The sequence below is a fragment of the Schistocerca piceifrons genome, chromosome 11, assembly GCF_021461385.2.
Source record: "Schistocerca piceifrons isolate TAMUIC-IGC-003096 chromosome 11, iqSchPice1.1, whole genome shotgun sequence".
NCBI classification, from domain to species: domain Eukaryota; kingdom Metazoa; phylum Arthropoda; class Insecta; order Orthoptera; family Acrididae; genus Schistocerca; species Schistocerca piceifrons.
Window position 1 is genome coordinate 31110449 of NC_060148.1, and position 22362 is coordinate 31132810.

Sequence of the window (22362 nt, forward strand, 5' to 3'; positions counted from 1 at the left end):
AGTCAGGTCACATGACACCACATTAGTCAAAATATTCCCTAAACATGGCCACAATTCATTTACAATATTTTATAATATTTAAATACTTAAATTTAAATACATTATATAATTTTACACATTTATCACCACACTTTTATAATTCATTGCAATTAAAAGAAAACTAAAACGCTATGCAATGGAAGTACAATGCCCATCAAAACACAAAACGAGTACTTTCCGGTCTATTTTGCCTAGCATATTATCTCTGCTGCTGTGCTTTAAATTCAAATTATGAACTACTTGAAAGAGCTCCATATTATCCCCTGTTACCTTACAAGCTACCGTTGTCTTTGGTGATGACTGCAGAGTGGGCCTGAGCAGCACTCCGCTGTGACGTATGTCAGCCTCAAGCATCAGTAATGTAAAGAAATTCTTGAGGGCGTGTCTATACCGACACGTCTCATATTTTTTACTTACGGTGCCGTTGTGAGATACCAAGTTTGTCATGGTACCTCGATCTTCAGACAATGCCACGGATTACTACCTCTCTGAATTTATCTTACAGGATGTAGAGAGAACACCTACCTTTCTTCCGGTTAATTTTGCTACAAATCTTTGTTGTTGTTGTTGTTGTTGTTGTTGTGGTGGTGGTCTTCAGTCCTGAGACTGGTTTGATGCAGCTCTCCATGCTACTCTATCCCGTGCAAGGTTCTTCATCTCCCAGTACCTACTGCAACCCACATCCTTCTGAATCTGCTTAGTGTATTCATCTCTTGGTCTCCCTCTACGGTTTTTACCCTCCACGCTGCCCTCTAATACTAAATTGGTGATCCCTTGATGCCTCAGAACATGTCCTACCAACCGATCCCTTCTTCTGGTCAAGTCGTGCCACAAACTTCTCTTCTCCCCAATCCTATTCAATACCTCCTCATTGGTTATGTGATCTACCCATCTAATATTCAGCATTCTTCTGTAGCACCACACTTTGAAAGCTTCTATTCTCTTCTTGTCCAAACTATTTATTGTCCATGTTTCACTTCCAATCATGGCTACACTCCACACAAATACTTTGAGAAATGACTTCCTGACACTTAAATCTATACTCGATGTTAACAAATTTCTCTTCTTAAGAAACGCTTTCCTTGCCATTGCCAGTCTACATTTTATATCATCTCTACTTCGACAATCATCAGTTACTTTGCTCCCCAAATAGCAAAACTCCTTTACTACTTTAAGTGTCTCATTTCCTAATCTAATTCCCTCAGCATCACCTGACTTAATTCGACTACATTCCATTATCCTCGTTTTGCTTTTGTTGACGTTCATCTTATATCCTCCTTTCAAGACGCTATCCATTCCATTCAACTGCTCTTCCAAGTCCTTTGCCGTCTCTGACAGAATTACAATATCATCGGCGAACCTCAAAGTTTTTATTTCTTCTCCATGGATTTTAATACCTACTCCAAATTTTTCTTTTGTTTCCTTTACTGCTTGCTCAATATACAGATTGAATAACATCGGGGAGAGGCTACAACCCTGTCTTACTCCCTTCCCAACAACTGCTTCCCTTTCGTGTCCCTCGACGCTTATAACTGCCATCTGGTTTCTGCACAAATTGTAAATAGCCTTTCGCTCCCTGTATTTTACCCCTGCCACCTTTAGAATTTGAAAGAGAGCATTCCAGTCAACATTGTCAAAAGCTTTCTCTAAGTCTACAAATGCTAGAAACGTAGGTTTGCCTACCTTAATCTTTCTTCTAAGATAAGTCGTAATGTCAGTATTGCCTCACGTGTTCCAGTATTTCTACGGAATCCAAACTGATCTTCCCCGAGGTCAGCTTCTACTAGTTTTTCCATTCGTCTGTAAAGAATTCGTCTTAGTATTTTGCAGCTGTGGCTTATTAAACTGATTGTTCGGTAATTTTCACATCTGTCTACACCTGCTTTCTTTGGGATTGGAATTATTATATTCTTCTTGAAGTCTGAGGGTATTTCGCCTGTTTCATACATCTTGCTCACCAGATGGTAGAGTTTTCTCAGGACTGGCTCTCCCAAGGCCGTCAGTAGTTCCAATGGAATGTTGTCTACTCCCGGGGCCTTGTTTCGACTCAGGTCTTTCAGTGCTCTGTCAAACTCTTCACGCAGTATCGTATCTCCCATTTCACCTTCATCTACATCCTCTTCCATTTCCATAATATTGTCGTCAAGTACATCACCCTTGTATAGACCCTCTATATACTCCTTCCACCTTTCTGCTTTCCCTTCTTTGCTTAGAAATGGGTTTCCATCTGAGCTCTTGATGTTCATACAAGTGGTTCTCTTATCTCCAAAGGTCTCTTTAATTTTCCTGTAGGCAGTATCTATCTTACCCTTAGTGAGATAAGCCTCTACATCCTTACATTTGTCCTCTAGCCATCCCTGCTTAGCCATTTTGCACTTCCTGTCGATCTCATTTTTGAGATGTTTGTATTCCTTTTTGCCTGCTTCATTTACTGCATTTTTATATTTTCTCCTTTCATCAATTAAATTCAGTATTTCTTCTGTTACCCAAGGATTTCTACTAGCCCTTGTCATTTTACCTACTTGATCCTCTGCTGCCTTCACTACTTCATCCCTCAAAGCTACCCATTCTTCTTCTACTATATTTCTTTCCCCCATTCCTGTCAATTGTTCCCTTATGCTCTCCCGGAAACTCTGTACAACCTCTGGTTCTTTCAGTTTATCCAGGTCCCATCTCCTTAAAAAAGTTCCCACCTTTTTGCAGTTTCTTCAGTTTTAATCTACAGGTCATAACCGATAGATTGTGGTCAGAGTCCACATCTGCCCCTGGAAATGTCTTACAATTTAAAACCTGGTTCCTAAATCTCTGTCTTACCATTATATAATCTATCTGATATCTTTTAGTATCTCCAGGGTTCTTCCATGTATACAACCTTCTTTCATGATTCTTAAACCAAGTGTTAGCTGTGATTAAGTTGTGCTCTGTGCAAAATTCTACCAGGCGGCTTCCTCTTTCATTTCTTAGCCCCAATCCATATTCACCTACTATGTTTCCTTCTCTCCCTTTTCCTACTACCGAATTCCAGTCACCCATGACTATTAAATTTTCGTCTCCCTTCACTATCTGAATAATTTCTTTTATTTCATCATACATTTCTTCAATTTCTTCGTCATCGGCAGAGCTAGTTGGCATATAAACTTGTACTACTGTAGTAGGTGTGGGCTTCGTATCTATCTTGGCCACAATAATGCGTTCACTATGCTGTTTGTAGTAGCTTACCCGCATTCCTATTTTCCTATTCATTATTAAACCTACTCCTGCATAACCCCTAATTGATTTTGTGTTTATAACCCTGTAGTCACCTGACCAGAAGTCTTGTTCCTCCTGCCACCGAACTTCACTAATTCCCACTATATCTAACTTTAACCTATCCATTTCCCTTTTTAAATTTTCTAACCTACCTGCCCGATTAAGGGATCTGACATTCCACGCTCCGATCCGTAGAACGCCAGTTTTCTTTCTCCTGATAACGACATCCTCTTGAGTAGTCCCCGCCCGGAGATCCGAATGGGAGACTATTTTACCTCCGGAATATTTTACCCAAGAGGACGCCATCATCATTTTAACCTTACAGTAAAGCTGCATGCCCTCGGGAAAAATTACGGCCGTAGTTTCCCCTTGCTTTCAGCCGTTCGCAGTACCAGCACAGCAAGGCCGTTTTGGCTATTGTTACAAGGCCAGATCGGTCAATCATCCAGACTGTTGCCCTTGCAACTACTGAAAAGGCTGCTGCCCCTCTTCAGGAACCACACGTTTGTCTGGCCCCTCAACAGATACCCCTCCGTTGTGGTTGCACCTACGGTACGGCTATCTGTATCGCTGAGGCATGCAAGCCTCCCCACCAACGCAAGGTCCATGGTTCATGGGGGGGGGGGGGACATCTTTGTTATGCTTTCTTATTTCCTATATTGCCCTATTATGACTAGCAATGTGTCTCTTTGTTCGTTCAATGTTTGTTGTCGTCCTTATTTGATAGGGACTCTAGACAGTGGAATCGTGTTGTAGAATAAACTGCATTAGCACCTCTTATGCAATTACATTTTTGTAAAACCTACCTGGATAGCTTTGCACGTTAACACCTTGCTCCAGGGTTTGGGGATGTGCGTCAGCTCCAGATCGAATCCGCCTGGTGGATTAACATCTACATCTGCATACATACTCCTTAAGCCACCATACAGTGCATGGCGGAGGTTACTGTGTACCACTACTAGTCATTTCCTTTCTTCTTCCTCTTGCAATTAGAACCAGAGAAAAACAGTTGTCTGAAGGCCAGAGCCCTAGGTTCTCTTATCTTATCTTCATGGTCCTTATAAAAATGTATGTTGGCGGCAGTAGAATCCTTCTGCAGTCAGCTTCAAATGCCGGTTCTCTAAATTTTTCAATAGTGTTCTGTGAAAAGAATGTTGCCTTCCCTCCATTTGAGTTCCCAAAGCATCACTGTAACACTTATGTGTTGTTCAAACATACCAGTAACAAATGTAGCAGCCCACTTCTGAGATGCTTTGATGTCTTCCTTCAGTCCAGCTTGGGATGGATCCCAAACACTCAAACAGTTTACGGGTGAACCACTCTTTCCTAAAATTCTTGTAATAAAGAACCACTCATTGCATTTCATGTCGCTTTGCAATGTTACGGCCAGAAACAACTTGACTGTGTCCAGCAGGACACTAATAATGCTGTATCCGAACATTACAGGTTTGTTCTTTCTACTTGTTGGCATTTTCTTACATTTTGCCACATTCAGAGCTAGCTGCCATTCATCAAACCAGCTAGAAATTTTGTCTGAGTTGTATTGCCTCCTTCTACAGTCACTTAACAATAAACCTTCCCTTTCACCTCTGTGCCATTAGCAAACAGCTGCAGATTAATGCCCACCCTGTCCACCATATCATTTATGTATATAGAAAGTGATAGTGGCCCAATTTCACTGGGCAGTCATGATGATACCGTGTCTCTGATGAACACTCACTGTCGAGGACAACGTAATGGCTTATATTACTTAAGAAGTCTCCAGGCCATTCATGTATCTGGGAACCTATTCCATATTATCACATCTTTGTTAACAGTCTTCAGTGGAGCATCTTGTCAAATGCTTTTTAAAATCTAGAAATATGCAGTCTGCCTGTTGCCCTTCATCCATAGTTTGCAGTATATCATATGAGGAAATGGCAACCTGAGTTTTGTCTGAGCGATGCTTTCTAAAAGAATGCTGATTCATGGACAGAAGCTTTCTCATCTCAAGGAAGTTTATTATGTTCAAACTGTGAATACATTCTAGAATTCTGCATGAAACCGGTGTTAAAGATATTGGTCTGGTATTTAGTGAGTCTATTCTTTTACCCTTCTTATATACAGAAGTCACCTGCGCTTTTTTCCTGTCGGTTGGGACTTTACATTCAGTGAGAGATTTGCAATAAATGTGAGCTAAGCAAGGGCACAGTACCATAGAGTACTCTTTATAAAACTAAATTGGGATTCCACCTGGACCTGATGAGTAATGGGTTTTCAACTCTTTCAGTTGTTCTCTTTGCCAGTAATGCATATTACTCTCTATCTTTCCTGTACAAGATCTTTGCAATGGTCAAATGACAATATGTTTTTGTGATTCTCAAGCATGAACAATTTCTTAAACACTAAATTTAAAACTTCGACTTTCCTTGTGCTGCCTTTTACTGCCACACCAGACTGATCAGCCATTGACTCAATAGAAACCTTGGACCCACTTAGTGATTTTATATAGGACCAGAATTTTCTAGGATTTTCGGCCAAATCTTTTGCTAAAGTTTGATGGTGGTAGTTGTTGTATGCCTCTTGCATAGATCTTTCTATAGATGCACAAATCAAACGTTTACCTGTCATCATTTGCCTGTTCTCTCTTCAACCAAGAGTACAACAGCTTTTGCTTCGTCAGCATTTTCTGAATTTCATTGTTAAGCTACAGTGGGTCTTTCCTCCCCTTAATCAACTAACCAGGCACATACTTCAGCAGAGCACAATTTAAATCCATTTAAACTTTGTCAATAATTCCTCTGTGTACCTCATACTGGAACTAAAAGATTTAAGATCATTGTCTAAGTAAAAGCTGATAATTATTAATCTGTTCCTTCTAGTAGAAATACTCTCCTTGCCTGCATGACTGATTTAACTTTAGTAACTACAGTCGCTGTGATGACATTATGATCACAAATCACTGTCTCCATACTGATGCCTGTTTGTAGCTACAAAGTCTGAAATATTTCCATTGTGTGTGGACTGTTAAACTAGCTGATCAAGACAGTTTTTGGAAAATGTGTTCAAAATTCCAGAATGAGATTTTCACTCTGCAGCGGAGTGTGCACTGGTATGAAACTTCCTGGCAGATTAAAACGGTGTGCCAGACCGAGACTCGAACTTGGGACCTTTGCCTTTCGCGGGCAAGTGCTCTACCATGCCATGTCTCCGCAATATCCTTTCTTTCAGGAGTGCTAGTTCTGCAAGGTTCGCAGGAGAGCTTCTGTAAAGTTTGGAAGGTAGGAGGCGAGGTACTGGCAGAAGTAAAGCTGTGGGGACGGAGCGAGAGTCGTGCTTGGGTAGCTCAGTCGGTAGAGCACCTGCCCGCGAAAGGCAAAGGTCCCGAGTTCGAGTCTCGGTCCGGCACACAGTTTTAATCTGCCAGGAAGTACGGTCAAAATTATTTCGCAAGAGTGTATGTCTGAACCCCTTACAATGAATCCATAGATGTCCCAGCCTATACTCGGTAGGTTAAAGTTGCCTCCATCTAGTATTGTAAGCTCTGGATATTAATGCATTACTGACTATAGACTTTCTTTGAATGACCCTAAAACTGTCACAATGGAATTGGGTTGCCTGGGGTGGGGGGGGTGGGGGGGGGGGGGGGGAACTTGATTTCACCTAGACCTGTTATACACAACCTGATAACTTCACTGCCACATTCAAATTTGATCTCAGTGTAGACAATATTTTTGTTAACTGGAATGAGCACTCACTGCACTGAACCAACGAGGGCCAGTATGCTGGCCATCCTAGATGTGGTTTTTAGGCCGTTTCTCTGATTAGGTGAATGCCAGGCTGCTATATCCCATTTCAGTTACATGACTCACAAACATTCTGAAAACATTAGACAGAGGCAGATGGGAGTACAAAATTTCTGTGCAGGAAGGGGAAGGGCAGGGGGTGATGACAGGAACGGCATCTGCTATCCTATATGATTAAAATTGCCAATTCCAGAATAACAAGCTGACTCCATGAAGAAAACGAAGAGGATTACATTTCCCCAAAAACATCAGATGGATCCTGCAAATTATCATGGGAACTTAATGCACAAGAGCAGACTATGAAGTAAAGATATGAGAGGCTTAAATTTTTCCTAGAGCCTGTTTGAATATTTTTAAAGTAGGCTTTAATGTTTTGGATTTTCTCTTCTGTTGATAATATTAGTGTCTGCTGCAAACTGTCTTTTCTGCTGATCATATTAATGCCTGCTGTAACATTATTTCTTGATGTTTCAAGGTGATATATAACTTGCATTTTACTGCCACAGCCGACCTGCAGCTGACGCCAGAGATGTACAACCAGTTACGAGGATTGCAGAAGAAAGCGAAGGACCTCCGCCAGGAGGTGCGCAACCTGAGACGCATGTCCCAAGCACAGGCCCATTCAGTGCGTGAGACGATACGGGACACTTTCATCAAGATAAGGTGTGGATTGAACAGCTTTTATCGGTGAAATCAGTCTGTATTGATTCTTCCTCTCTCTTCTCCTGTTTATGGACAGCTAAGACGAATGAGCCATTTTCCATGCATTCTCTTAGGAGGAATGGAAAACAGGAACAGACTGGCCAAAAAGCACTTCATTGGAATTGGACAACACACGTGCACGCACACGCACACACACACACACACACACACACACACACACACACACACACACACACACACAAATGCAACTCAGACACACGTGACCACAGTCTCTGGCTGCTGAGGTGAGTTGCATATGAGCTGCATTCGCGTGAACGTGTGTGTATATGTTGTCTAATTCCAGTGAAGGATTTCTGGCCAAAAGCTTACTGTTTGACTGTCTTTTTGTTTTGCCTATCTGTGTCTCAGCATCTCCGCTATATTGTGAGCAGTGATATATCCTTGTTCATTATATTGAAATAAATTACCAGCTTATTAAATTTTCTGCTTTCCTCATTGGTGTGGTCATCATTACTCTATTTTTATTTTGACTGGTACAGGAGTCACAAAATAAATCAATGTAATATGTACCAATTTCTGGCTGAGACGCCTCAAGTTTTTTGAGAGAATCTGGTAGAGGAGAGGCCACTTGGTTACTATTTGGGGAAAATCCAAATGCGGATTGAAGTATATTTTTTGTATTTTGAAAAATTGAGCAATTATAGACTTTTGAAAAAAATGTTCTTCAGTTTCTTTATGCAAATGAATGCCTAGCACTGATTTATAAATTAGACCAGTCTGTTTCCGGTTAAGTGTCCACAGAGTGACAGCTTGGCACACACGGGCACAGATGGGCAGAACATGCAACTGAAACATGGGCAGTAGGTATGTGAGATGTCATGTTGTGATAACCATGAGGTTATAGGTACTTAATCTCTCATGTGAGATACTGGGATACACGTGCACTGAGGGAGCTAGTAAAATACAGGTAGTGTATTGCTATCATTAACTGGTCTGGCTGTATGAAGCACTGAAATGATTAGACTATAGTCTGATTATAATTACTTGTTAGTTGATTTCTATCACTTGCCAGTACGGTGTTGCTACATCAGCTACCATCTACTGCTCGGTTATAAGTGACACTTATATGTGGTGGATCACTTCATAATTGCTATTGCTTAAAATGTGTAATGTGGAGCAGTGCTGGAAGCGAGGTATGATGGGATAGTTAGATGCTCTGTCAGCAGCTGAACTCCAGTGACCAGTGACTGAACTGTGGTGGGTGACACATTTTGAAGCCCTGAATTGAAATTCACACTAGCCTAACCAAAACCAAGTGATGTGCAATGTATCAGAGAAAACAATGGTCAGCAATCTGCAGCAAGACTCTGTTGATAATGCTCACTGTTAAAGCTAACCTCCACAAGCAAACACAAGACAAAAATTTCAGATCCAGTGATAAAAGGTTCTCACTTTCATTAATTACCTGAAACTCTCCTCACATGGGCCACATGTGCTGCCACTTTAATAACCAATGAACAGCCCTGTTTGGCACTTGGCTACAGGTTATAGATGACACAGAAGGATTCCAAGTGAAAAAGAATTACAGGAAGAAAAAATAAGGACAAATAAAAAAGTCAGTATGATGATAAAAATGACACAGCAAAGTATTAGAAATAAAAAAATACATTTAAGCCAATTCACTGAATAAAAATAGTAATCAATCATTTTGATAAGACACAAAAATAAAAAATTTGGAAGTGTCTGATGAGATTTGAAACCACAATCACCAGCACGAGAGGCAAATATCTTGACCACTACACCAGGCCACTATATTCGTCACTATCCAGAACTAATCACAATAATGATTTGCTACCTTCAAAAAGTTCAACCTCATGCAATGTCTTACGATCTTACGAAGCTTATCTAATATAGCTTACTTAACATAGGATTATCTCTATGATGATAATGATAATAATTGCATATGTGATGTTGAATTGCGTTTTGTGCTGTGTGTGAAATATGCAAATTCCATTACCGTTGTTATGTGTGTGTTCTTTTTGGTGTGGTTATCATGACCAATGAAATGTGAAATAACAAGGGATGACTCATGATTCAGGATTCCAATAAATGAAGGAAAAAAGTCGGGAAAGGAATTGAAATTGATCTGACCAGTTGCTGTGGCAGTCTGACGACAACGAACAGTTTGAGGATGACATTGAGCTCTTGCTCCAGTAATTTTAATCAGATGATAATGTTGCAGTGTAATTCACACAAACATTTGTAGTTACTTTTAACTGTTTAGAGTTTACACTATGTGTACTGTGTTGGTTTACATCACAACCATGGAAGAATGAGTGAGTGCACAACTTCATTTTTCACATCCTGCAGAAAGATGTTCCCAAACTTCTGAAGGGAATGTAGGGAAGGGAAGGGAATTCTTCCTGCACGTGGTGAAGGTGTTATCTGCCCAGTGAATACACCCAAGTTCTTCACCGTTTTCCAATGTGCTGTTGTGATACCGTCGAGAAGAATGGGAGGCAGTTTTTTTGCGCAATCGGGTAATTTATTTTACATGGGACACTAAAATTACTTGTGATTTCCTATTGTGAACAAAGGCAGTATTTATATCTTCTGGTCAGGTACTTGAGTGAAGCTGGAGGTCACTGACCTGCCTAGAGATGATTTGATAGAACTGACAAGATATATTGGCATGCAAGAAAACAATGGACCAAGAGCTGATTCACATTGCACTCCTAAAATTAATTGCTTCCAGGACAACTTTTAATTGCCACAGAGAACATTCATTGTTGTGGGCTGTGGTTAGACTGATTGGTTTAGTATTAAAAAGCAAAATTAAAGTGTTTATAGTATTAAAAAGCAAAATTAAAGTGCGACTGAATCCTTCTGTTGTTTGTATTTTTATGAAAATGTGGCTCACCTGAAGCTACTGATACTGAATGGAGGCTTTGCCGTGTCAGAATGATGATGTGGTGTGTGATGTGTGTGAAAATAAAAGTGACTATATTTTTTGTGTCTATACTGTTTTGGGATCTAAGTTGTGGCGGCAAACCGATCTGCTGCGTAAGTCAAGATGTAGTTAAGTTGAAAATTGACAATTTGATTGTAAGTTGGCAAAACCAACAAATGTGAATACAAAATCTTAAGATACGAGACACTGATTTGTAACATAGTCGGACGGCTAGGTTACATTGAAAAATGACAGTTTGTGTTTGTGTTTATGAAGTGCTATTGAAAGCTTCAGTTAATTGAAAAGTGTGATTTATATTGAAATTGCTCTCCTCTTTCTTTGTTACAGTGGTTTCTGTGGCAAGTGGTGTTGTTGTATGCATTACATATCCTCTTGTTTCCTGTGCCAGAGCAATAAAATTATCTCCTTTTTTTGGCAGAGCAATGCTGTTGTCAGGTGGGGAAGAAGTTTGGGCAGCAGGTGGCGATGCTGAGAAGCTGCGTCTTAGTAGGGAGGAGGACCTCTACAAGCAGGAGATGCTGCGTCTTGAGAAAGACCTTACGTGAGTTGCCATTCCTTGTGGATACCTGAGCATAGTTGAAACTGGCGGTCTGATGGTTGGAATTAGATATAAGATCAAAATGCTTTTGGTCTACCTCATGCAATAACACTGTATCTGAAGATTACTTTGATTAACTGTTCACCACACATCCTTTTCAGCAGATTCCACGCAACATCTTTTAGCATTTAATATGTTTCCAAATCATGGGTATCACATAATCTCTCCAGTTCAGTGGGCTCCTGCTTCTTTTCTTGGACTGAACAAGTTCTTGATCATCTCTGACTCATTAAGTGCTCCGTTGCTTCCCAGCACCTTAGCAATTCATAGGGACAAAATGTTTATCTTAAGCTACCTACACACTGAGTTGTGGCATGTTTCTTACAGCAGGGTGTATATGCCCCAGGACAACTGGGAAATCTGGGATAAATCTGGGAATTTTCATTGTTTTAGTTTTCAGTTAAATTTTTGTGGTTTTGACTGGTAAGAACTGATACTATAACAATGAATTTTACGTTAGCCCACTACTGCAAAATATTACTGCAGCAATGAAACATAAACGAGGGAAAAAACAAAATAAAACTTAAGTTGCAGAGTAAATGCACCATTTAGGACAACAAAACACAGTGCACACACAAGCGGCTGCCAACAGCAAAATGTATCAAAGGCTTTAGGACGAAGACTATGCAATACTTTGTAACAACAAACTTCTTTCGGCAAGCGTGACATCACAAACGGTTTACATTAGGTTAGTTTGAGTAGGTACCAGTGGGCGTACACGCATGTGAGCAGTAGTGTCGTGTGTGAGCAGTACCTTCTTCCACTTGTGGCTGCTGGAAGTGCGGTTCTTAGCTGTATCAGCAGTAGCAGGAGACAGCCAGATGCTAACCGGAAAACATTTTCTGGCGCACCCAAGTTGCCAGATTCGCACATGCACAGAGCAGTCTTGGGGTGTAGTGGGGTGAGTAGTAGTCTCCACGTGAACCGTGTTTACGTTTGGTGATTTTGTTGTTTCCTCTTCATTTACAGCTCTCAAGCCAAATGAAAACAAAACGTATTTCTGTGGCCAGGAGCTATAAAGTGGATTAAAATACATTCACATAAATACGGAAAGCTAAAATATGTTATTAGTTTCAGTTTTCCGATTTCATTTTTTTCCAGGATTTTGGAAGTCAGGCATTACTTGCCTTGCAGAACAATGAAGTTATTTTTGTTGATTTGGTAAAAAAAAATGATTTTAATTAAAATCTTTTCCACAGAGGCAGTCAATTTATTTGAAACAGTATTTGCTATTGTCAACTGTTTGCAGAATTTCAAGTGCATGTTTTTATCTTCTGGGATGTATGGCATTATGCCATAATAAAGAACTAAACATAGATAATAACAATACTGATACTCAAAAAAAAAAAAAAAAAAAATTGCATCCCAAAAACAACACCCAAAAAGCTTAATATCAGGTTGGGGCCTACTTCTTTGTTAATCTGGACATACGAATGTACCCTTTAAGCCGAATCATGCATTTTAGTATAGTTTACGAAATTCTGATGCTGTTGGAGTATCCTCTGATGTCCTGTTTCGTTTATGATGTAATGTAAGATCTCATAAAGCTTTATACATATGAACATATGGGCTACCTTCATCATTGTAGCTGCGCATGTACAGTAACACCGTTTTTTAGGGCTCTCTGACAACTGCTGAAATGATGTATTCTGACAATCGTGGGAAAATATTGTAATTGGTGGTTTGAAAAGCATTACTTTCAAAGTACATTGTATTTTACACAATGTGAATTATGTTATGTGTGTGAACGTACTTTGAATTTCTTAAATGACAGAGTGTTTGAATCTCATTTAAAGCTTAACACTGTGAGGGCTAGTCACTTAGAAGAATTTCAAACCCGGAAGACCAGACATTTATGTCGGTGCTTAAAATTTTACTGGCTCATTTGCGTGATTTATCGAAGTGTAACACACATGTAAAAGACAAATATTATATCTGGAAGCTTAGCTTTTCTTGTAGCAACACTGTGTACATTAATTAAAATCATTGACTTTTCCTATTTTGTGTGTGTGTGTGTGTGTGTGTGTGTGTGTGTGTGTGTGTGTGTGTGTGTGTGCTACTTAGCAGTGATGTTGCTATAGGCTGATTACATTGCATGTCCTGTGCTCTGAATCACTACGTTTACTTGTGACACATTTTCCAAAAGACGAAAACCAAATTTTGGAAACCACTTTAAAAAAGCCACTCCATCAGTATTAGCCGAAAATTTTTAAAAAGAAGACGAAACCTGACAGCCTGAGCATGTTTAAATACCAGCTTTGTTTACAAGGGAGTGAAAATTGATTGCAGAATTGGAAAACCAACAACCAGAAGCAGATTTCTGGAATTGATTTTCAAGTTTTTACATGACCACCCAAAGTGGTATTGGGAAATCAGTTTATGAAATCTGGTTTTGGGAGCCGGAGCCCCATGTAAATGCGGCAAATATCTGCTATCATTGGCTGGCGAGATCACGTGACATGAGATATGATTGGCTTTCAAAAGCCCATCTCAATCTTGATTTCAATACTTAAGAAACTAATGTTCTGTGTTTGGTGGAATTCGACTATGTACTTAAGTAATATGAAAATACGCAGCATACATGTTGCTGCATATCAAAGATCTTTCCAAAACGCATTTTTTTTCCTGAGGTTTGTTTCCTAATGTCCCGGGAAGTTCTACGCCAGTGTATAAAACCTTAACCATTCAAAGGATTGATAAGTTTTACAGTTCCTAGGGAAAGTATACTGTCACTTAACACAGAAGAAGTGTATTTTTAACCAGGAGATCCGGGAATTTTGTTTCCTTCTCCGCGTATACACCCTGTACAATGTTTCTAGAAACAGTTGTCTGTGGCAGTCTCAGCACAGATCAAGAGAAAGAATGTTTCTGGCCAGCTATTGCATTTTGCTGCACTCATCATACTTTGAGTAATAATTTCATTGAGATTCTTTAGCATCCAATACAAAAATGAAATAGCAAGGAATTGTCAAAATGGCATCTTTGTTTGAATCAGAGGATTGTCTATGGCACTTTAAGATGAACAGAAATATTTAAAAAAAAAGAAAAAGAAAACAGTAGTTGGTGCAGAAAATTGTTGCTGTGTTCAACAGAAGCAACAAACTGTGTTGAGAAGAAAATCTGTTTGCTAGTAGTACTGTACCAACAGTAGGTGAAGGAAGTGGAGGAGTGGCATGGACACCATTTACGAAACATCATGACAACATGGTAGTGTAATTTCAACTAAAAATTCCATGAATTCTGCGTTCTTCTTCTTCTTCTTTTTTTCAGATGCCTATACCTTTTCATAATCGTTCAGGCATTTGGTGTTCTACAAACTTCCGGTAGTATTTAAGACATTGTTTTTTTTTTAAATGTGAAATAAATATACACCCCTGAATGACTTTTCTCTTAGCAGAAAGCAAAGTCTAAGGATAAATCTTTGGTTCACTGCAATTTCTTTGCAGATATTTATGTCTTTCTTTGAAACAAATGGTGGTAGCATAATTTCAAAGTTGTTGAATTAAATCATAATGAAGTTACTGAAACCTATGCCATCTTCCATATTTAGCTTCAGTAGCAGGTTATCCCCGCCACTTCTTTGGTAGTATGGCTCCTCCTGTCCTTCTCTTTGTTTTTTCAAACCTTTGAGCATTAATAGCACAGCACTATGTGCCAGTATGTTGTCCCAATCACAAGATAGCTGCTGATTCTGATACACTATGAGAATTACTTGTTGCCAGTGTGAACAGAGTCCTTAACAGAAAGCAAACATGTTGTGAAGACTGCAAGAAACATGTCTACAACACAAACAAGTTTCCATTGGTGGCTTGAATGTGGATTTCTGAATATTGTGTTGAGGAAATTCAGAATGTTTCATAAAAACAAGTGGCAGCTGTATTGACTGACTAGCTACAGGACATTTCTACTTAATGAAAACATTAGTTTTTCTAGGAAGTATTTTTCCTTTTATATCAACAAAAATGATAGAATTTGCAAATTCATGAAGAGAAAAATTATGGCAATTATCTCACATTGCTGTCAATAGAAGAGATCATTGAAACTTGGAAAACAGTCGTAATCGTGTAGAACTACGAAAGGAGAGAAAACATGTTAATCCTATCATTGGGAACACCAGGCAGGTATAGAGACAAATTGTTACACTGACATCAGAAATTCCCAATTAATTATAACAGTAATTCAGTCTATATCTTTTGAAACTTCCGAGCACGTCTATTTTTAGAGAAAATTTTATTGATGTGGAACCAAAGAAAAAACAAATGAAAAGCAAGCTTTTTTTCCCCAAAAATTCGATCTGCTATGGGTCTGTCAGGTTCACCACTAAATGAATGTTAGTATTGCAGTTTAGTTGAAATAATATTGTTTTAAGTTTACATTTATTTTAGGGAGCTGGAGAGCACAGTTGAAGAACTGAGGGGTAATGTGATCAACCGGAAGACACGGGTCAACATGTCTGATGTTGAGAATATGGCTCTTATTCTCAGCAAATCAAGGTTAGTCTCTTGCATGTAGCAATGGTTATCTAACACTCACAGAACATTGGAATACGTAGTTCACAATCAGCTTACTAATTACTTAATCAAAACCAAACATGCAGACAAATATCACTCAAGATTTTGCAAATCATTTCATGTTACCTTAGGAAACTAAAGGGTGACCTAAATATACTTAAAATGGATAACTTACGTTTAGAGATAATCCTTCCTGGAAGGAATCTACTGCCATGTATCGCCTCTGCATTTCTCATACCAGATTAACCCATAGTGTTACTTTATGTAATGAACCACCCCTACGTTATGGCTGCAGTGCCCTGCAGACAGTAGCTTACATCCTGATGGAATGGTCTCTCTTTCTGGCTCTCCAAGCTAAGCGTGGTTTTCTGGATTCTTTGCCTCTTAACATTTATTGTGGACTCATGGGCAGTTGGACATATTCTCCATTTTTCCATGAAAGTGGTTTTTATTCCCATATACAATGCTTTAAACTATCTTCAAAGCGGGTGTGGAGTGGTTGGAGTTCCACCGCATACTGGGTTTGGGTGGACCCTCAACCCTACTTGCTTTGCCAGATGTCCCTGAAATCCCTTTTTTACACTGTTTTAATTGCTTTTAGATGTGGTCTACTCCTTTTTCTGCCGCATCCTATTTTCCATTTTAGAGGGAGCGCTGTGTTAAATAGTAGGTGCTACTTCCCTTTTTAATGCTTTGCTTATAATGGATTTGGGGTTGGATTCCCATGAGAGGAACAGCCCCCATTGCTTTCAGAGCACCAGTTGTCAAATGACTGGCCCCACCTGCCTACTATGTTGGTTATTTCTCTGACTTTCTTTCATTAATGTCAGTCTGACTGATGTTCTTTATGTTTTTAGCCTTCTCAGTTTTACTGTTACAAATCTCCTGAATAGAAGGCATTCTTTATTCTGTAACCGTCTCTGCCCTTAATTGGGTTGGGGTGTGAGGTGGGGATTTTCTTGCCATAGACAAGGCCTGGGAGGACTCTCATCTGCTCTAATCTATTTACCAGCCCAATCTTCTCCATAAATTATTTCTCAGCTCTGTCATCTATAGTGCCTTCAGTGCTTCAATATTACCACATCTACATATGTTCATCACTCAGTCACATTTCTGGTGGACATCGCTAACTCCAGATGAACTACCTCTTGACAGAGGACTGATGACCTTGCTTTTCAGCCCCTTAACACCCAACTAACCAATTACATATTGATAGTAGGGCTGCCTAGTATACACACTGTTCTTGAAGGAAGTCATTTTTCTGTTTGTTATTTATTTATTTATTTATTTAATAGCTGATCAGCAAATTTTTTCCCTTTGGGCATTGTCAAACAACATCACACAAAGTTATGTAATTTGTCAGCATGTCATGATCCACACAACAATGTGCAATAGGTAACATGCAATGATAAAATTTACACCTGTTAGCCTGCCTCGTATAGACTTGCTACTTAATAAAAGTGTACTTGTAGGACAGTTACATGCTATGAGTCAGTGCCATAGGCTTCAATGTAAAATGTGTGAAATGTATGTTTATATTTACAACTAAATTGTAAATGCAGTACTGCTGTTAATCTTCCATCACTGGTACACTAAGTCACATGAAAATAAATTATTATTATACCTATATGAACAATAATTCTGTGTCCTGGTTTTTACTTGTTTGTCCTGAAGTTTTATGCATAATTTTGAAAATTTGCTTAAAAATGATGTGGGTACTCTGTGTATGTATCCACTTTAGGATTCCATGTATTTGCTGACCTGGGTCTGTGCAACTTGGCCTTTCCAATTTCGCCTAAAGGTCTGTAACCAGCATGATGTTTCCTTGTCAGTATACAGTTTTGTATCTGTAACTGTAATCATTTATTAAAATATTGGACCAATATCCAACCAACAATATGTCACATTACCGAGTTATTTATTTCTCCTTTCTACAGGGGAAGAAAGGACACCAGTATGAAGTTAATAATGATTTTTTTGATATATTTCCAGTAAGACTGTTGCAGACCTCAAAGTGCGTTTCCCAAGTCTACAGGAGGGAATGAAGAGCCTTTTGTCATCTGAGATGGAGAAAGTTGTCAGGGAAGAAAAGTGAGTATCCTTATATGAATATGATCTGGTTTTTAGTGACAATAACATGATTTTTGTGCTGTTGGAAAAAATTAATACAGGGAATTGCACTTAAATTCTTTTTTAAAACTTTTATTGTTATCAAACTCACCTAAATTGACTTCAGTGAGAGAAATGTTTTATCATATTTTATTGATCCTCATTCTTCATTCAAGGTACACTGAGACATAGGATACAAAAGTCGGGAAATGATATGATAGGTCATGTTAAATAACATGAAACATTTCAGATTTATATTTCAGTGCATAATGTCAATCAGTATGTATCTGAAATTCATAGGCTCTACACAGTTTATTCCTAGAAAATTTATAGAATTACTGTGAAATGTTAAACAGTTTTTAAGAAATCCCTAAATATTCATATGGGTTGCCTCTTGAGAAGTTCCTCTGAGCTGTAGAAGCAGTGTTTAGTTAAATACACCAACAACCTGGCTTTAAGACTTCATTTTTCTTCCAGGAAAGAAAAAGAATTCATTTCAGGGTAGAGTCATCCTTGAACTTGAAAAACTTATCCAACATTTTTTAGTACCATTTATTTAATGCGCCTCATCAAAACCCCAGCTAAACATTTGTTTCCAAAATTATTCTATGACTGCTGTCTTTTTCTGCTTCCTTAGGTCATTTTTTTAGGTTAGAGACTGGAGAATCATGCCTGTGCCAAACAAGAAAGGATAAGGAATATTTTTTAATACACTTCTAACACAGAAGAATGGAAAAGAAAATTGAGACTCTCTTAGCTGATTATAAGTTTGGCTTTAGGAAAGCTAAAGACACCAGTGAGGCAGTTCTGGCATTGCAAGAAGACTTAAGGGAAACTGAAATATCTTCATAGGGTGTGTTGATTTAAAACGGTATAAAATGTTCGAAATTCTCAGAAAAAAAAAGTGTAAGATACAGGGAAAGACAGGTAATATACGGTAATGTACAATAATCAAGAAAGAACACTAATCATGGGAGGCTAAGAACAAAATGCTAGGGTTAAAAGTGTGTAGGACAGGAATGCATTCTTTCTTCCCTGTTTTTCAATCTGTACAGCAAAGAAGCAGTGATGATGATGATGATAAAAGAAAGATTTGGGACTGGGGTTACACTTCACAGTGAAATAATACCAATGATAAGATTCACTGATGACATTGTTATCCTCAGTTGATGTGAAGAAATATACATGGCATATTGGATGGATAAACAATCTGCTGAACACAGAATATGGATTGAGAGTAAACTGAAGAAAGGCAAAAGCAATGAGAAATGACACCTGTGAGAAACTTATCATCAAATTTGGGGGCCACAAAGTAGACAAAGTTAATAAATTCTCTTACCTTGGAAGCAAATTAATATGGGACAAGCTAAGCAAGGTTGGTATAAAAAGCAGACTAGCAGTGGCAAAGAAACTAGTACTGTGAAAGAAAAAATTCCCAGACAAAGATGTCTGCTAGCATCAAACATTGCCAGTAATTGTGATGGCCATTCACCTCACATCAGTCTGAGCAGTTCGGCCCAGTTCTGTACATGCTTAGCTCACTACAGTCATCTGCCAACAGAGTGAGTTTCTGTCTTCACACACCTATTTCCACCTAAAGGTCTCAATTCTGCTGTGCGGCTAAACATCCGTCTGATACGATCACTGACTGCTAGGACCTAGAGAGTAGCACCAGACCCAGCTAAGCTACTGTAGCCCTAACCTCATCCTCAGTTCGGATCTTCCCTTTGCGGTGACAACATCCAATTTCAGCTCCATGCATGCACTGTGACAGACATGCCAAGTGGCGATACACTTCATATCAGAGATGCTCGTCCCACACATGGAGACTCACCTGTGCTGTGCCGCCTTTATTCCTGATTGTAGATTGGTATGTAAATCAGGCTTTGTGCTGCAAGGCATTACCTCTGACCAAAAAGCATTTGGGACCACATAGGTATTAAACCAGTTCAAACTCCTGCCTGTCAAAACAAGTACTGTATTCTTGCATTAGAACGGTGTTCTGTTCCTTTTGAAATTGCCCTGACCATGAATACTTGGTGACAAGGTAGTGACTAAGTTCAGTGTCCTGAACTCACTTGGAATGTGTGTGTACCATTTATTTGTAGGGTGAATCAGCACTAAGGATGCTATTCTTACTGTGACACTCTTTTCTTTAGTGTCATCATATCAGCAAGTGATATTCACTAATAACTATTAAATTTTGAGAACATTCAATGCTCCCTAATGCATTTTACTTATTTGAAATAACGTGTTTTTTTTTTTTTTTTAACTCCTTGTGAACATTATTCACTGTCCAGTACTCAACATGCCTTTTCTCAAGCTTTAAACTTCAGCAAAATTTATGTGATTTTTTTTCTAAGTTAGTTACGGACACTTTCTTACAAAGTAATTCACTTCTCTCTCTCTTTCCCCATCCCCCCCCCCCCCCCCCCCCCACATTGAAACAAAAGCATTATACCTGTGCGATAAAAATCATTGTCCTGCTTCCTCAGCCATTGACACACTGAATTTTGCAGGATCTTTGCATCTTTAAGGTGATGAGCTTTTTTGAGTGGGCCAAACATATGGAAGACCAATAGTACGAGGTCAAGGCTGCATGGTGGATGAAGCAGTTTATGCAGTTTCGCCATTTGTGGAGTGACAGGTGTGTGGTTGTGCATTGTCGTGCAAAAGAAGAGCAGCTGCCATTACTTTTGATGGATAGACTCCCTGAAGATATGCTTTCAACTTCTTAAGCATTTTTGCATATTGAATAGAGTTTATTGTGAAATCTGTCCCCACAAAATCAACCACAAACACACTCTCTGTATCCCAAAAGAATGTAGCCATAACCTTCGTAGTGGAATGTTTTGTTTTGAATGTTTTTATTGTCAGTGATGTTTTGTGATGCCATTCCATTGATTGCCTCTGGGATCCAGGTTCATAAAAATGAACCAAAGGCTCATCTCCAGTTACAGTTCACATTGCAGTGCTGTAACAGATTCGATGCAACTGTTTTCCTTGCTTCTGTATACTGCTCGATCAACATTTTTGGTACCCAGCATGCACAGCTGTTGCAATAGCCTAGTTTTTCAATAATGGTCATCACATTGCCTTTACTAGTGGACAAGTGGTAATACAATTCATCTGTTGTTAACCAGCAGTCATCATGGATGATGTTGCCGACACATTGGATGCTGTGTGAAGTCACTGCTCTTGCTCACCAACTGATCCATTTTGCGTCAGCCAATTGTATTTGCCCTCCAGCTTCTCTACAGCAACAAACCCCCTGTTTAATGGTCCACCGTATCATCTCCATACACCATCTGCAGTCTTTCATGAATTCATGAATGTGTGGATGTTTCACATTCTGCAGTAAGGAATTCAAACATGGAACACTGTCTTACATGTTTGTCAGTGTCAGCCATTTTCTAGTGCTGCCATCTGTTGATGTAGAACACTGTTGCTGGAGTGGCCTATAGAAGAATATTAGGCTAACTGTGCCAAATTCATGATTACTACATTATCAACTTAATAAAGGAGTGAAAAAGTAGGAGATATTACTGACTGTCCCTTGTACAACTGCTTCCAGAACAAGTCCCTCAGTCTGCACTTGTTTGACACTGATTGCAGTGAATTCACATGTCAACTACTATCAACAAAAGATACAAAATCACTTGGATTAATTGCAATAGCATCATATCCTATTGATAGGTCATTTTGTTTTTTGAGGTTTCATTTTTGTTGAGTTATTCATGTCAGTGTTACTAAGATCCAGTTGAAGATATTTTTAAGCCATTAGAAAATGCTGGGCATATGTTATGTGTAACTTTTTTATATGTAAACATATGTGCATACAAGTACATGATGTCTCATTTGTTTACCAGTGCTGGTACTTAGAAGAAATGTGGGGATTGGGAAAAAATATGTGAATACACGGCTATAAATGTGTGGGTTACAGGAGCTTTCCTTCTGACTTATGTGTAGTGCACTGGTATTGTCTTTTTCATTTTCTTTCTTGTATACCAGTTTTGCCAATAATCTGAGATGCCAGTACATCTGTTATCATCGAGTTCCTGCTACGTTAGACTTGAAAAGCCCTTTGACAAGGGGAAATTTCCAATGCTGTATTTAGGCCTTGTTTGCATGACAGCAATTGCAAATCTGTGGGGGTATCTCAAGCTACTGTATCTGGTGTCATGGTTGCGTATGAAGAACGTGGTGAAACTTGGTCTCATAAACACTACAATGGGAGAAAAACGAATCTTTGTGAATGGCTGGGGGATATTAAAAATTTCTGTTATCTTCTGATTAGAAGACTGCTGCTACAGAAGTGACTATTGAGCCTAATACACACCTGGAGGACATAGATGCAATGAAAGTAGTGCTGCAGGGACTGTATAAACTAGGCACTTATGATAGTAACGACATTCTGTCTGTAGAGTAAAATGAATG

At 39.0% G+C, this 22362-nt stretch overlaps 1 protein-coding gene across 1 annotated transcript in view; it reads left to right on the plus strand.

Moving 5' to 3' along the window:
- The window catches only part of LOC124720446 (coiled-coil domain-containing protein AGAP005037), a 992798-nt gene that overhangs the window by 884108 nt on the left and 86328 nt on the right, over positions 1–22362 (plus strand). Inside the window, exons 14-17 of the mRNA XM_047245796.1 lie at positions 7580–7736; positions 11126–11248; positions 15691–15798; positions 17809–17907. Of these exons, the coding sequence (XP_047101752.1) occupies positions 7580–7736; positions 11126–11248; positions 15691–15798; positions 17809–17907 (487 nt within the window). The remainder of the gene's footprint in view (positions 1–7579; positions 7737–11125; positions 11249–15690; positions 15799–17808; positions 17908–22362) is intronic.